Source organism: Ornithodoros turicata, chromosome 3, assembly GCF_037126465.1.
Source record: "Ornithodoros turicata isolate Travis chromosome 3, ASM3712646v1, whole genome shotgun sequence".
Classification (NCBI taxonomy): Eukaryota; Metazoa; Arthropoda; class Arachnida; order Ixodida; family Argasidae; genus Ornithodoros; species Ornithodoros turicata.
In genome coordinates, this window is record NC_088203.1 from 106333173 (window position 1) to 106348197 (window position 15025).

Below are 15025 nucleotides of genomic sequence, written 5' to 3' on the forward strand. Positions count from 1 at the left end.
CAAATGCTGGACCCCTGGCATCTTAGAAGAGCGAGGGTAGAGAGGTGAGGCGGTTGACACGGATAAAGCTTTTGTGCTTTCATAATGAACCTCAGTTGGTAGTGAGTGCCTTCTGTTCATCTGTCGCATCCGTGTCATGCTATCACCCTCAGTCCTGTTCCCCGTAATAAAAACAGCATTCTACGGCGTTTGTAGTAAGGTGCCTTGCCAACGCCCAGCACGGACGTATGATGTTTTGACCTCTGGCTAGAAGAGTAATCCTTCCATAAATCAATGTAAAGAATGAGGTAAAAGCTTTGTCGGTTCATTCTCCAAAATGCATTCAGTGTTCGAAAACTGAGGGTTCATAAAATGAGGGAAAAATATGAGAGTGATGTCTCGTACCATGAGGTAACGTCTATAAAGCGAGGGAATTCATAACTTGAGGTTTCAAAAGTTGAGAGTTGGCTGTATGGTGCACTTTTACGCAAGGACAATAAGCATAGCTGGTCTGCCTGCTATCAGCAGGCGTGCTTGGCTGCCTGCCGAGAACGTTTTGCATGGTCGCTTGTATACAGGGTTTCCAGTGATGCTAAATGCCACTCGCTTGCACTATAAGAGCGGTAACACTACTTTGAACAGAAACTTGCACAAGGGATGTCTCACCAAGTCGATCGCTGATTCTGAAAGGTCGGGCTTCTTTTGCGTAATAAAGTCAAGTAATGAGTGCCACACTTTCAATACTTCTGGAGACATCTTCAAGTACTCCGAACACTGTTTCAGAGCTGCAACGTACTGTAAAAGGAGAGAAAAATACAACAAAGAGTACCGAAAAGGCAAGAAACAGGACAACAGCACGTCAAACCCTTCTCATCAGAACAGGTGTTAGAACGAACTCAAAGTAGCCGAATAAACGACGAAAAACCTGAGACAAGGAGCAAAAAGGAACACACAACATGTTCTCAAACTCTATCCCAAACGTTCTCTTCTTGAGAACGTGTTGTGCGTGTTCCTCTTCGCTTCTCCTCACGAGGCTTTTTGTCGTTTTACGATGTACCAGCTCGCCTGCACCCTAGCGCCTTTACCGTAGCCAAAAAACTGCTACAAATTCTTTGAAGAAAGGAATTACTTGACATGAAAAGAAAAGTTGATAAGGAGCTTTTCCTTTGATTTTCTTCTTTTTCGTTATAGGAATTTTCAGAGAATTGTAAGCACCCTCCGATTCCGACTCTGTATCAGTATAGACTCTGTATCGTGGTCAGCCAATCAGAGCGCAGTCCACTGAGATAAAAGGCTGATACATTTTATGGGCCAACAACTCACTAAGCGTGAAAGGGAACCCAAATCCGTCTCGTGAAATTAATATGGCGATCCAACGAGATTCAACCACTGTGACATGAACTTCACGAATTACATGCAGGGGCTTAATGGTGGACGAGAATTTATTCCTCATTTGTGAAGTACCCGACAGACGAAAGGAGGGGATGACGCAGCAGTTAAACGAAACACCAAAGTGGATGGAATGTCACAGTGACCCATTCAATTCCTATCATTGCTCACAAACGCCGCAATGTGGGTGTAGTCAGAATCGTACCATGGGGAGGCACCCATTTCACTAAAACACCTCCAAGAGCGCTCCATATCCCATTCGCGAGACATTTAAGGAGTCGGAGTCAGGGAGCACTTACAATTCCCCACAGCTTTCTAGTTTCACTTACCATTTCAGCATCTCCCGCATTTTTATAGTTGTCCGTAAGCTTATCTACAAATTCCGCTTGTTTTGCTGGATCACTGCAATAGAGGATGATTGTATCAGATTGGATTGGATAGTGCAATACGTGTGCCACACGGGCATTCTGAAGTGGCAGTCAATTCAATGGCCTTCGATGTTTGCTGCTAAACTTGCCACATGGCCAAACATTACAGGTTCAACATTGTAAGACTAAACAGGGTGTTTCAACAAATGCAAAAAATTGTAATGGCAAATAAAAAACAGTACAGCACGGGAAAATACGCAAGAAACAGCACTTATCTGTATCGAGCTTTTGCCACATACTACGAGTATTTTATCAAATTTTAATTGAAAGAAATTTAATTTCTTTCGTTGTACTCCAAATTTTGTCGAGTCAATATGGTTGCTCTTTTGTCTAGAAGCAGAAAGTGCAAAAAAATGCTCGTAGTATGTGGCAGAAACTTCCCTAACAAGATAAATTTGTTTATTCGTGACGCGAACAAATGACGTCACCGCATCATTCTGTCACAAAATCACGTGGTACAGTGGGTGCCACCAATGACACCACACACACGACATCACCCCACCTGCAGCACCGCCACTGGCCGGCACAGTAGTCAATTGCAGAGCAGGAAGAGGGAAATAAAGCAGAGACTGCGCTCTTGTCGCCATTGCACCATACTCCTAACAATGTGGCAGCCACGCAAAGTGCACTTGAGTGGTGTCGCGCAGAAAGTGAAGCACAATGAAAGGCTGCACCTGCCATGAATAGGAGAAGACGAGAAGACCCACAGGAGAAAAGAATGCAAAGGTAAGCCTCGATTTCCCTCACCTTCCAGGCATATTTTAGTGATCATAAAGGTGTGTTGTCGCTCTTTGAAGAAAGCAAGTGTGAGAACAGTTATTTATGTATGTGTGGCAACATAACCGTGAAAACTTAGCACCTCGCTGTGTGAAGATGATGGAGTTAATGCTGACACCTCTTCGCACATTGGGGGTGAAAAGCACGTCTTTACGTGGTTACTAAAACACCCTGTACAAGTAAAGAGTACATAAAGGTACGTGTATCTCACAATGGCATTGCACTGTGGAAAAAGATAAATGGAATGAAATTTTGCTGCACAGCTAATTCGTATAACAAAACAAATATAGAGTGAACCCTCGTTAATATGACTACCACCGTTCCCACGGAAACGCATCCCTTCGCTGACCGGAAAGGCCGCTACGTAGAACAAACACCTACTTAATTACGATGATTTGTTATCTGAAAAAAAAAAAAAAAAAAACATTACCAATGCCTGCTTGGAGCAGTCGTCAGTAACGAAGCTTTCTAAATGGACGATGGCTCTAAATGGCTCTCTTTAAGACGGATGCAGAGCCGCGTCTTCAGTTCTTCATTCTAACCATCCTTACGAGCACGACAGCAGCAGCACAGCGTGATCTGGTCTCGTGGTCACTACTTTTTTAAGCGCTTCGACGCTTTGGCGGCCGAAAAAGTGCTAATTTTGGTCATTGTCGGATAACTGGATTGTCGTGGCAGCGAAACGGTTCCCAAGAAAAATGGTCATAAAGCGAGTATGTCATATTATCGGGGGTCATACTAATGAGGGTTCACTGTATAGTATGGTGGATGTCTGTTTACAAAAGAACGGCGTAGGTAGACTGCACACGAGATTATATAGTCTCGCGACTCAAATGTCTTCAGGGGTCCCAACAACAAACTACTAGATTATAACGACGATGTCATAATCGGCAACCCCTATGAGGAGTCCGTCTGCACAATCCGCTAGGGGGCGTTACTCAACGGCACACAAGACTTGCATCGCGATTGGATGATGGAAATTTGAATTCTGAACGCGCAGGAGCGTACGTACGACTACCGTAGCAGACGACAGCAATAGCTTCTATGAAAACGCGTAGAATGATGATGGTGATGAACCTCAGAATGAAACATCTTCCGTGGAATATCCACCGCTTGTACAGAAGAAGAAGAAGGTGAGCTGAAGTACAAAGTATTGTAGATGTTGAGGAAGCAATAACTGGGACGATGAGTAGCGCCACCGCTACCTTCCAAAAATGCGGCGCTGGGAAGGGGTACACACGACATGGTCGTTATAATCTAGTAGGTCGTGGTCCCAACAGACCCCTGCTTCTCCAGCGACACAATAAACAGTTGAGTCAATCGACAGTGCACTCAATGGCCCTTGAAACACCCGTGTGACGGGGGAATAAGACGACACGCGATAATAATACTCTCACCTTGTAGTAAGTTCAACCAGCTTCAAGTAAACCTCGTGACGATCATTCTTCAAGTCCCCAACCTCTGGACGCTTTTCGTACAGAGCACATAGTCCCTGGGTGTCAAGAAACATACAATCTACGATGAGCCAGCAGATGCGCAATTTCCGAGCTGAATTTGAGCGTGACATAAATAATGTTAAGCGTTCAAAATATGGCAACGAAACTATGCCAGTACAGGCCTTACTTGCCAAGCAAGTAGCTGATCAGGCTGAATGTCAATAGCTTTTCTAAAAGCTGCAACAGCTTGTTCCAGCTCGTCGATTTCTTGAGCAGCAGCTCCAACAAATACCCAAGCTGTGTAACAGTTCTTGTCCGCTTTCAAAGCAGCCTGCATATAAAAAATGTGTCCAGCATATTACTGCGAGCACCTTCGCAGTGGCGGATCCAAGGGGGGAATCGCCCCCTCTCCCCCCTCCCCCACTACGCGCTCCGACAAAGAAACCCCCCCCCCCCGCCAAACCGAGGGTCTGGATCCGCCCCTGTGCCTTCGTGCGTAAGATTAGCGATTAATGAGTGAGAAAAACGTGCAAACGCTACAAAAACAAGGAGAGAAACACATAGACACTCCTTGTCTTCATTGTGTTCGCACACAAAGAAGTTCGTGACGTTCGTGAATAATTACCAACAAGTCAAACACCCCTCGTTTCTATAGTAATGAAGTTCCATACGTACCTTACAATGCTTCAAAGCAGCCTTATAGTCCTTATCACGAAGAGCATCTCGTGCATCTTTCAGTGCTTTTTTAAGTTCTTTCGAGTCCATCCTGAAGGCCACTTGCGCTGTGAATGATTCCAAACTAGGATTTATGTATGTTGAGAGAAAGTGAAGCATTCAAACTGTAGTCTCGAGTCTCCTTATGCAATACCAACAAGCACAAGAATCTATAATGCTGATTTACATTCGTTAATGCCCCGCAATTAAAGTTTCATATTCATAGGGGCACATCATCAATTAAGTGTGTATATGCTCGATACAAGGCATTGCATTTAAGAGGGTATCGAAGGCACTCTGAACATATTTCTTTATCACGTGGTACGAACATTGTACCTTCAGGAACCATCACGCAAACTATTTCCTTCGGGAAGTGCGAATATCCCCAGAAAATTAGTTCACAAGAACGTGCTCTGCAGTGGCGATCTCGCCCATGCTACTTCTGGTGTGTGGCGACATAAAGTGAGTCACCACTTTTTACTGGCTAGCGCTAATTGTCTTCTAGCGAGAACGACCAGTCAAGACGTGGTGAGGGTGGTGTGAAACGGAACTGAAAAAAGAAAGAAAGAAAGAAAAAAAGAAGGCATGCTCTTCACTATTGGGTAACCGACACCAAATCGCAGACCGGCAGCCGGAAAGGAAGAAGTTTTCCTGAGCCGCAACATTTAAAGCTTTCTTGCACCCCAGGATTGGGCACTGCTATCATATTTCTCATACGGATATACAGTCAACCCTCGATTTACGAATCTTTGATTTATGAATTCCCTCATTTTATGAACAGGAACACGAGGAACCAAACTTTTTACATGCATTTTTACCTCGTTTTATGAACCTCGATATCCGAATAATGAATGGAATTTCTGGGAAGCAACTAGGAGTTGCCCAGCGTTTTTGCCCTCAATTTATGAACGAATCGTTCCTAGGTCAACAGAAATCTTCAAAGGGATTATTCCGTGGTCTTATAAATGATGCCGGAATGGACAAATCTTTTTCCAGGTATTGCGCCCTCAGTTTTGAACACCTCGAAATCTGAACAACAAACGGGTTTTCTAGGGACGCATTAGGGACCACCAAGTTTGCAGCAGAAGGCAAAATTACACAATATATTGCATTATAAACACAATCCCAACTCGCAAATACTGTTTCATCAGCTCGATAGTACTGACTTAATGGAAGTTTCGATTTATAAATGCCTCGATTTATGGACGATTTTTCCGGGAACCGAGGGTGTTCATAAATCGAGGGTTGACTGTATATATCTTGGGGCTTTTTTTTTTCGTGTTTGCGCCCCGAAGCAACTGTGGCTATGAATGGCGTTCAGACATGGAGAGAGGACAGCAGGAAGGAGTGGGGGACAGGGGGGGGTTAGTATGCGTCCTGGGCCGACTTCAAGGGGAACTGTGCCAACATTCGTCTGGAGTCTTTGGAAAACCAAGGAAAACCTCAGGCAGTACAGCCGGTGACACGATTCGAACCCGTGTCACCTCCCAGTCTCTGAGTGGAAAGCGATCACCCTAACCACTATGCCACGGGAACTGGTGCCTGGGGCTTTTAGTCCTAATTTCTATTCCTCCTACCATCCCCAACGGTACCAGACCAGAGCAGACCAGAAGAGGCCCGGGTACCGAGGCTCCATCCCCAGCTGCCCCCTCTCGCCGGCCCTGATGACAGCAGGCACGTGCGAGATTTACGCGTAAGTCTCGCGCACGTGCCTGCTGAATTTAGCTCGTGGTCTCGCACATGGATCATCGGTGTTCGTACGCAAAAATGCCCCAGAGACAGTGTTTAATCTGAGCACTCCCCTGGACAGAATGAGCAGTCCGACGCCGAGCCAAAGGAATGAACCTCGTTTATTCTCCAGACACTGTCTGACTGAGAACAAGCAGGGTGAAGCCAGTGCGCTCTTCATGCAGCGGGGCTTTGGCGAATCTGCATTGTTCTGTCAACTGCATTGAAGCTAGCTGTCCACGCGTGATGAGACGAGGTTAGGATGATGCGTGTCCAGCAGTACCATATCTGCCAACCAGCTCAAAGCGGAAATGGGAAGTGGGAAACCATGAAGAATGCTCAGAAGCTCATTGATTTCGCGCAAGTGCACTTGGGTGGATTTTTGAGATGTATAGGAGTCTGTCGACACAGGCGCCACATACAACCAAATTGAAAGTGTTGAACGGCAATTCCTCGATGTTACTGCTGCCATGAGGGCCCTACGAGGTATTAAGTGATGCAATCTCCCTTTTTTTGTGTGTGTGTGTGTGTGACAAAACACATTTATATAAAACTTCAAGTGTCCCTCACGATCAGGCTTGCTTACTATGAAATTTTCCCACCAGCTGGCCCGCACTTACACCATTTTAAGTGTCCGTATATTTTTGCACCAGGTCAAAGTACAAAAGCATGCCAAAAAATTATGAGACGTAAGCTTTTAAAAAAAGGAAAGTACCTTTTCTGTGGTATTCGTCAATGCTGGATCCAAAAGAAAACTTTTGAAAATGTAAATGGTGGACTGGGACACTACAGTGTATTCACCTACGTCACGTTGTGCCGTGGCATGCGCGTAAGCTCCTCTGGTCACTTTTCGTGGTAGCAGCATTGAAGGGTGACAAACTGCACGATTTTTCAATGTGGCAACTATAGTTTTCGTAAAAGAAAATGTGAGAACGAAAATCACGAAGTGCCTTTGGGATAAAAGAATTGATGCGACCAAATTTCAAAACTCCGTTCTATGCTTAGTTTCTGAGCAAACATTAAATAACCTCATCAGCTGTGCAGAAAAAGTGACCACCACCATGGCGGCGAAACGCGTTCGTTTGACGTCATGCCCTATGCCACCATTCTCAACCCCCCCCCCCTATATTTATGCACCACACCGTACTTCCCGTAACATTCACCGTTTATTTTTGTGTTCATTTTCTTCATTTGTCTTCTTTGAGTTGTCTGTGTGCTTTTTTGTTTGTGCCAGCGGTCCTCACAGAGAACAACGTGAAAGTGTTGCAGTGACAGGAGTTTAAAATGGCAAGGAAGGGTAGGATAGGTTACGAGAAAGGGGTAAGGGAAGGATGATGCTGGTACAGAAATGAAAAAGTGTGTGATCCCCTTGCACTGGGATTTTGGTAGTCCCTGATCAGCCCTCATTGGGATATTCCCAGAACAACGATAACCGCAGGAATATTCGGCGAAATTATCCCCATCATGCGCGACACGCAGGGCAGGCTAGACGAAGTTAATTTGACAATACTGCCTTGCCCTGCCTGCGGCACCAGCAGCTCGTCAATATGAACCTGCATAAGCACAGCCAAAAGGAAAGCACCTGTTTATAGCTCGCAGTTTGACTTCTTCATTACTGACATGAACACGACTTGTAATAGATATCACTTCAGCATTTTGTCCATTTCGTTTGGAAACGTGCTGATGGATGTAGATGGATAGCTAGTCGGCTAGTGGCTTTGCGCTTTGCCACCTTTGCCTTTGCAGGTACAGGTACAGGGTAGTGAGTGGTAGAGAGGCCAGAGGCGTAGCGGCGCGTCACCTAGCTTGTCAGAGAAAATTTACCTTTTGGATCGTAGTCGCTATTTCAGACCATGGACCATCAGACCCCACTAATTGTGTATCTTCTTATTCGGTCTCAACCTCTCAACTCTCGACTTTGTTCGTTCTTCGCTGTTGACTTCGTTTCGACCGGTTTCGGCTTTTCGGCTTCGTATTTTACATTGGTCATCTAGTTTGCGCCCTCTTGCGCCTCTCCGACCCCGTGCAAGACGTGCAAGATATCTGCCCTGATTTAAAAGGGATTAGGCGTACCTGAACCAGAACCTGCCACTCACAAGCGTACGTCCTTATCCAACAATAAGATAAAAGCAATTTTGCAAAATTACAGCACAGAGAAAGAGAAACTATTCATGTTTAGCCTAATCCATAGTCACAAGCAAATCCAGCCTTCACGTGTTTGTGTTTACAAAATGAGCAAAGCGAAGATTTTAAAAGCCCTCCAAGCTTATGGTACTTGCACAGTCACTGGGAGATCATGCCTCAGAGACCCAAAACAAAGACATGTTGTACAGCGTTCGTGACTTTGGCTGTGCTTTCTAATTTCAGGTGACAGTTGGCTGGACGTGGACGATCATGCTGTGAGCAAACGGAAATCAAAGGGTCGTGAAGGCGAAAGCGATGTACGGCACAAGTCATTAACAGAGATGGGCGAAACTAAAAACATCCCTAGAAAACTGCGGGAATTGGAGAAGATAAAGGAGGAGCTGGGCATACAAGAATCGGAGATGAAGCAGACAGCAGAAGCACTTTCAGGACAACCACAAACCGATACAAAAGGACCAGTTGTAGTTGTGTTTCAAGAGAGGAAAAGGAGTGCAAAGGTATGGCAATGAGTTGGGATTGAATTAAGAAGCTCTGCCGGTGACGGGGGAATCAGCCGAGCTCAAAAGCTTCGCCCCAAAAAAAAAGGACACTGTACTCTTTGGCGCACTGCCAACCGCGTATGAAATCCGACAGCATTGCAGCAGGCGAAGGGTGGTCCGTCCGCTGTGACCGCACATGATTTGCGTGCGACCCAACGGCAATACGGTGGACGGATCCAGGGAAGCCTCTAGGCAGGGCCGGTACTAGGGGTGTGCAGGGCCTGAGGCAAAGGCACATCGCGGGGCCTGTTTCACAAGCCCCGCTAGGCCTGCGCGGGGCCTAGGGCGGTCGCCTCACTCCCCCCATCGCCGGCCCTGCCTCTAGGCATGGGTGGTGGTGGGGGACATTAAAAAAAGACAAAAAAAAAAAAAAAAACGACGGATTGGTGGAGTTCTAACACGCTATGCTGCATTTTTATTTCACAAGAGACACATCCCTGGGTACACCTGACAGGGTACGCCTCCCTGGGGGCACACCATGTTGCCAGAACGTTGTCGCAATGCTGTCTTGAAACGTTGCAGAAATGTGGCTAATGGCTTCTTCCCATTGCTCCTTTCATTGTGCACTAATGTCCGTTCCAGGCCACATTCTGACAATGTTATTAAAAATGTTCCTGCAACATTGCTGCAACATGACAACTGTGACATTCCACATAGAGGCAACACTATGGTGACGTTTAGGTAATATTGACAAGATGGTGACGCGCTATTTACATATTTTGGCACGCTTCTTGGCATCGGCCACACGGCAGTTGCCGGACGCTCCTGATTTTCGGAACGAAGGCAGCTTTATTTTACCGCGTTGTCCCTAATAAAATACTCACTTTTTAAAAAGTAGACATTTCGTGCATTGCTTTTGTACCAAGAACAATGAAGAACATTGTGCATCTCCAGGATTTTTAATGCACATTTAGAGTATTTTCGGCGCATAGTCGCTTGCATATTTCGGCAGTTTTTAGTGCATATTTACCTGCATTCTAAATATCACTATCATGTTCAGATCAGTTCTGGCACTCACCGAGGTACAAGAAAAACACATGTTGTAATTGAAAATTGTAAAATAGCAGTAGAAAGACAGAGAATTTGGTGATATACTACAGAGTTGACAGAGAGATAAATTATCACTTTCAGAGAAAACAAATAGCAGTAAGAGGTGAAGACAATGAAGAAGCCATGGGAAGTGAGGGCCAGCAGATGGGCTTTACAAAAGCAAAATTTGACGTGATGAAGTTTGGCATAAAAGGACTGGAGCGTCCCAAACAAGAAGAGGCAAAAATAGCACTTGCTGTGCACTTAGGTGCGAAGGTAAGTGAATTAATTTCAAGGCGCATTTTTACTTTGCCACATTCTCAAAGGATGACACTAAATATTCACTCTGTCCCGTTTGAAGCCTCCAAAGAAGAAGTACATAAATTACAAGGAGTTTATTGCACTACAGAAGAAAGAGAGGGAACTCGCTAGGGAGCAGAAGATACTGGTATGTCAGGATCCTTAATGGAAACATTAGTTCCAAGTGTTTGCACGGGATTTTCACCTAAGGGTGAGGGTCTTGGGGACAGTTTTTGCCTATTTTGGAGTTATTTTGGCCCGATGTTTCAGGGTGTGTTGGGAAGAGCCATGCTTAGCTCTCTCGTAAACCTTATCACACTGTCAACCTTTCCGCAGAGTTTGAGTCACTGTGAGAGAAATTTTGGCACCTTATGCGTATAATGTTCTACCATACTATTCTGCAGCAAGCAAAGATGGGCCTCAAGCCAAAGAAGAAGGTTGCAAAAAAGAAAGGTTCTATTTCAAAGAAAGGGTAAGATATTTATTTTCTTGCGTTTTGAGATACCGTGCTGACTGGCTACTTTTAGATTATCTCTGTGATTTGATAACCCGGGTATAAATTTTTGCAAGTGGCTTATGAAACAGTTCCTACTTTGTCGAACCACTTGGAAATAGTCCACTTAAAAAACGAAACAAAAATTTAAAAAACACTAGAAAGTGATGGAAAGTGACTGCAGTTCTGAGGCTGAAACACACAGCAGACAAAAATAACAGAAGCTTCCTTCAAGATTCCCTTGAACATGAACATTTGAAATGTGGCAGTCATCGAAAAAGCCATTTGTGTTGTTTATGCGAGATGCAAGCTGGGTGATATCGCTAATGTCGGCGATATCTGAGGCATAGCCACGTTGGCAGCAAAGGATGATCTAGTGCACGCGAATCGAACTTGTCCAAGTGGTTCCACTATATCCACTTGGGATTGTGTCTTGTTTTTTCACCTGGGAAAGAGCGAATCACCTTACATGCAGCAAGATATACTTAGGGCCTGACTTTTTAGGGTTAAACTCGTATCCGCCCGATATTTACCCCCCCGAACGAAATCTGTAAAATTCGGGTTTAACCCGAATCTACCCGAAAACATCCGGGTCGCGTGGCACACTCATAAGCATGCATTAAAATAAAGTTTGATAACATTGCTAAACATTAGTTCCATGTTAAGACAAATTTTTATTAAACAAAAAAAAATCACCCAAATTCCTGACGACAGAATATGCTGTAACGGGATTTAACCCGAATACACCCGAATTTTCAAATGAAAAATATCACTCGATATTTACCCCCCGAATTTGGCCAAAAATAAAACCCGAAAAAGTCAGGCCCTAGATATACTGTGCATGGAAAAGTTTTCCCTGCACCATACTTATTGCATTTTCTCATTTCTTGACCAGCTCTACGGGTAAGGAACTGCACGACGGCATGAAGTATGTCAGCAAGCAACTCATTGCAAAAGTAAAGAAGTCAAGTTTAAGGAAAAAATAAAGAATCGTTAAAAATCCATAAGGTTACTGGTTCGGGAATCGGTTCAGAGGTGAAATAATTGTACTACTGACCGACCTTTCTTTGACTCACCTGAGACGGTTATCTCACACCTTTCTCTTAATTACAAAATTACTGCCCATGAACAAAAAAAAATGCCGGTTCCAATCCCTGGCCTGTACCGCATAATATGTGACACGACGGAAGGCATCCTGGGACAGATTATGCAAAGTAAATGTGCTTGTCGCAGCATTTCTCTATGACACAAAACTGTTTGGATGTCTCTGCTCCCTTTTGCCATGCAGAGCTGTTAATGTCCCAAACAAAGCATCCAACGATGTGGCTCTCTTATAGATGTGGTCGGTCGAGGTGTGAAAGGCAGGCATATTTTTAATTGTAGACAGGAAACACACAGCGCGAAAACAACAACCACGGGAGGAAACATAAGACACACACGGGCGCTAACTCCAACTAAACTTTACTGCACTGAAGGGTGCGCAGCTACAGGAAAGACACAGGAAAGAGCTAAAAGGGAAAAAAAAACCCCTTACGTGGAATGTCGCGTAAGTGTCGTGTACGAAATTCCCCTCTCCTGTGGTAGAGTGTACATCGGACAGACAGGTAGATGCATCAATGATAGAGCTAGGGAGCACGATAGATCGTTAAAAAGTACGGACAAATTGCACCTACCCACCCACTGTAACAAATGCAAATGTACCCCCGATTTTAAATCAATTAGGATTCTGGGCAGGAGCAGAGATAAGTTTGCCCGTGAACTTTTGGAGGCCTTCTTTATCGGAAAGAAAGGTTCTCTCTGTATCAGCGATACATCTATCTCGCTTGCCTCGGGTGAGAGGCGGTTACTTGAACAGGCGAAGAACTAGATAGTAGAATTTTTAAGTTGTTTTGCTTGGTCTTATCTACCTGGGTTTTTTTTCCCTTTTAGCTCTTTCCTGTGTCTTTCCTGTAGCTGCGCACCCTTCAGTGCAGTAAAGTTTAGTTGGAGTTAGCGCCCGTGTGTGTCTTATGTTTCCTCCCGTGGTTGTTGTTTTCGCGCTGTGTGTTTCCTGTCTACAATGAATTACCAACTAGCCCAACAAAGCATTTTGTTGAATATTTTTAATGCGTTAGCTTTAAAGTAGTGCTAGGGTCGTGTGAATGAGAGTTACCAAAGGGCTTTCAAGTTTTAATGCTAACGCGTTTCCGTCGGATCCACCAATGAGTCGACCATGATTTTTTTTCTCATTCTCTGTTTTATTACTTGAAGAAATTTTGTTACGTTTATTAAGGTGTAAGTGAACGTAGGTCTAGGCATGTTGTCCTCTGTGATATGTCGCAGGGATGTTGCAGGGAGGTCGCCATCTGTGTGTCTGTGAACATCGTGTCGTGAAAATTGGGGTGCATCATAGACTGTGTAATACGTGTGTCTCATCATTATGCGTATGGTCAGGCTTTTTCGCGTAGAACCTGATTCTCACTGTATTTATACCCACTGAACCGAGTTTGTTCTGAATTGAGTACGATTATTCCTCAAATTACATTTTGATTTTAGAACATATCGGAACTGTGCAGAACACTGTAGCCAGCCATACCTTCTGCAACAGATACTATGCACCTGTACGGTTAACAGCAGATCCAAGTATTATTGTTGTACATCTGTGTAAGTTGCGGAACAGAGCCCATGTACAAGATGCATTCCTCCACACATGTGTTGCAGGTGTTGACTAGAAGCTTCTTTTTACAGCCCTTTATACCTGTTGGTGCCACACTGAAATCATGGTCCCTGTCTCTGATTTTAGCGCTTTTAAAAGGTCATTTTGGCCACATTTCCTCGAGTCTGAGGTACACAAAATAGGAGATGACAGCTGCGCACCTTTAATTTGTTCCTCAAAAGCACTGCAGAGCATAAATACTAGTAGATTAAAAGAAATAACACTCTGTTTTCACCCCCAAATTTCTGGAAGAAATTTAATCCAGAAAAGCCAGGTCCTCGTCACAGCCAATTTCGTGCTCTCGCACGATAGACGAACGCGAAAGGAAATACAGGGCCCTGTGTCGTCTACCATGCAAATCTATAACCGACACGCTCTTCTAGTCCTTTCGTGCTCTCACATTTTGCACATGGTACATTGACAAGTGTCAAGACGGTGGATGGGTGAGCAGCTGTCTCATCTAAAAATGGTTTCCACTGATAGTTGACTACTATAAACTGCACAGGCTATTTTAGAAGTCCCTCCAATGTGTCTGTACCAGTTCAAGTAGTGCAGCACTTTCATATTCATTTTGTGAAGCTGCGTGCCTAGTTCCGGACGAGCCATGGCCAGGGTGTCTACTAAACTGTGGCCTTCAAATTCCCTGACTTTTCCAGGTTTTCACTGACTATTTCAAGTGAATTCCCTGATCAAAACAAAAGGGAACTGGGTGCCTCCTGCTATGTTTTGATACAGTTCCCTCATAAAACGGATCATTTATTGAGAAATTATTAAGAGTGCCCTACGTTTCTGCCTCTGAGCTTCTCGTATTGATGAACTGCTACTCGTAGCAATGTTGCTGTGGCGTGGCCACTCAACCAATCATCAGTACTCGCGAATCACTGCGCATCATGATGGCACTTGTCTGCAATTTTCCCTGACTTCAGCTGCATTTTTGGCAATTTCCCTGGCAATCCCCCGACTTTTCCAGTCGCATCAAAATTCCCCGATAATTGCCTGTTTTCCAAGTTTTCCAGGTTGGTAGACACCCTGATTGGCCAGCCTGCATTTGCTGGATAGGAGCTACAGTAATGGTGTCGTAGAGAAGGATATCACAGTCATATACAAAACTTTTACAGCAGCGTATTAAAGGAGAGACAAGCATTTGAAAACAGAAACCAGTAGCGCCAGCATGAAAAGCACAACAATGGAGATGCCTCTGCATCGTACTCATTGGTTCTGGAAGTGCTAGTCCTGAAGGTGCACTTAAACTGGCACTAGAACTTTCCAAAACTAGTGCAGCAAGTGCAGCCATGTCGAAGACTGGCAACCGGCAAACAAAAGGTTACTCAGAAAACCTACAGCACAGTGATGCAGAAATGTGCTACTGCAAG

At 44.6% G+C, this 15025-nt stretch overlaps 2 protein-coding genes across 4 annotated transcripts in view; one reads left to right on the forward strand and one right to left on the reverse strand.

The window, feature by feature from the left end:
* Positions 1-8405, reverse strand: part of LOC135389116 (tetratricopeptide repeat protein 37-like) — a 36754-nt gene extending 28349 nt beyond the window's left edge. The window contains exons 1-6 of one of the 2 annotated variants that reach the window (XM_064619121.1): positions 8276-8405; positions 4685-4791; positions 4197-4340; positions 3971-4065; positions 1698-1770; positions 646-774 (exon numbers count right to left, since the gene is read on the reverse strand). In XM_064619121.1, the coding sequence (XP_064475191.1) occupies positions 646-774; positions 1698-1770; positions 3971-4065; positions 4197-4340; positions 4685-4774 (531 nt within the window). In that variant the 5' untranslated portion in view covers positions 4775-4791; positions 8276-8405. Of the gene's footprint in view, positions 1-645; positions 775-1697; positions 1771-3970; positions 4066-4196; positions 4341-4684; positions 4792-8033; positions 8168-8275 lie in introns of those variants that run through there. The other variant, XM_064619120.1, reaches the window with a different exon arrangement.
* Positions 8220-11964, forward strand: LOC135389118 (uncharacterized protein C1orf131 homolog). Of its 2 annotated transcripts, none has more exons than XM_064619125.1 (6): positions 8220-8551; positions 8819-9093; positions 10267-10440; positions 10526-10612; positions 10869-10936; positions 11853-11964. In XM_064619125.1, exons 2-6 carry the CDS (start codon positions 8917-8919, stop codon positions 11941-11943), a joined length of 597 nt encoding a protein of 198 aa, XP_064475195.1. In that variant the 5' UTR covers positions 8220-8551; positions 8819-8916; the 3' UTR covers positions 11944-11964. The 2 variants fall into 2 exon arrangements, with proteins under 2 accessions (XP_064475195.1, XP_064475194.1); XM_064619124.1 differs by lacking the exon at positions 8220-8551 and adding an exon at positions 8616-8722.
* The last annotated feature ends 3061 nt before the right edge of the window (positions 11965-15025 follow it).

Bases quoted from the DNA above. Each gene is read 5' to 3' on its own strand.
- LOC135389118 (XM_064619124.1), top strand. From the start codon at position 8,623: ATGTTTAGCCTAATCCATAGTCACAAGCAAATCCAGCCTTCACGTGTT. The intron at 10,441-10,525 runs GTAAGTGAATTA...TCCCGTTTGAAG, and splicing joins CTGTGCACTTAGGTGCGAAG to CCTCCAAAGAAGAAGTACAT. The intron at 10,937-11,852 runs GTAAGATATTTA...TTTCTTGACCAG, and splicing joins GGTTCTATTTCAAAGAAAGG to CTCTACGGGTAAGGAACTGC.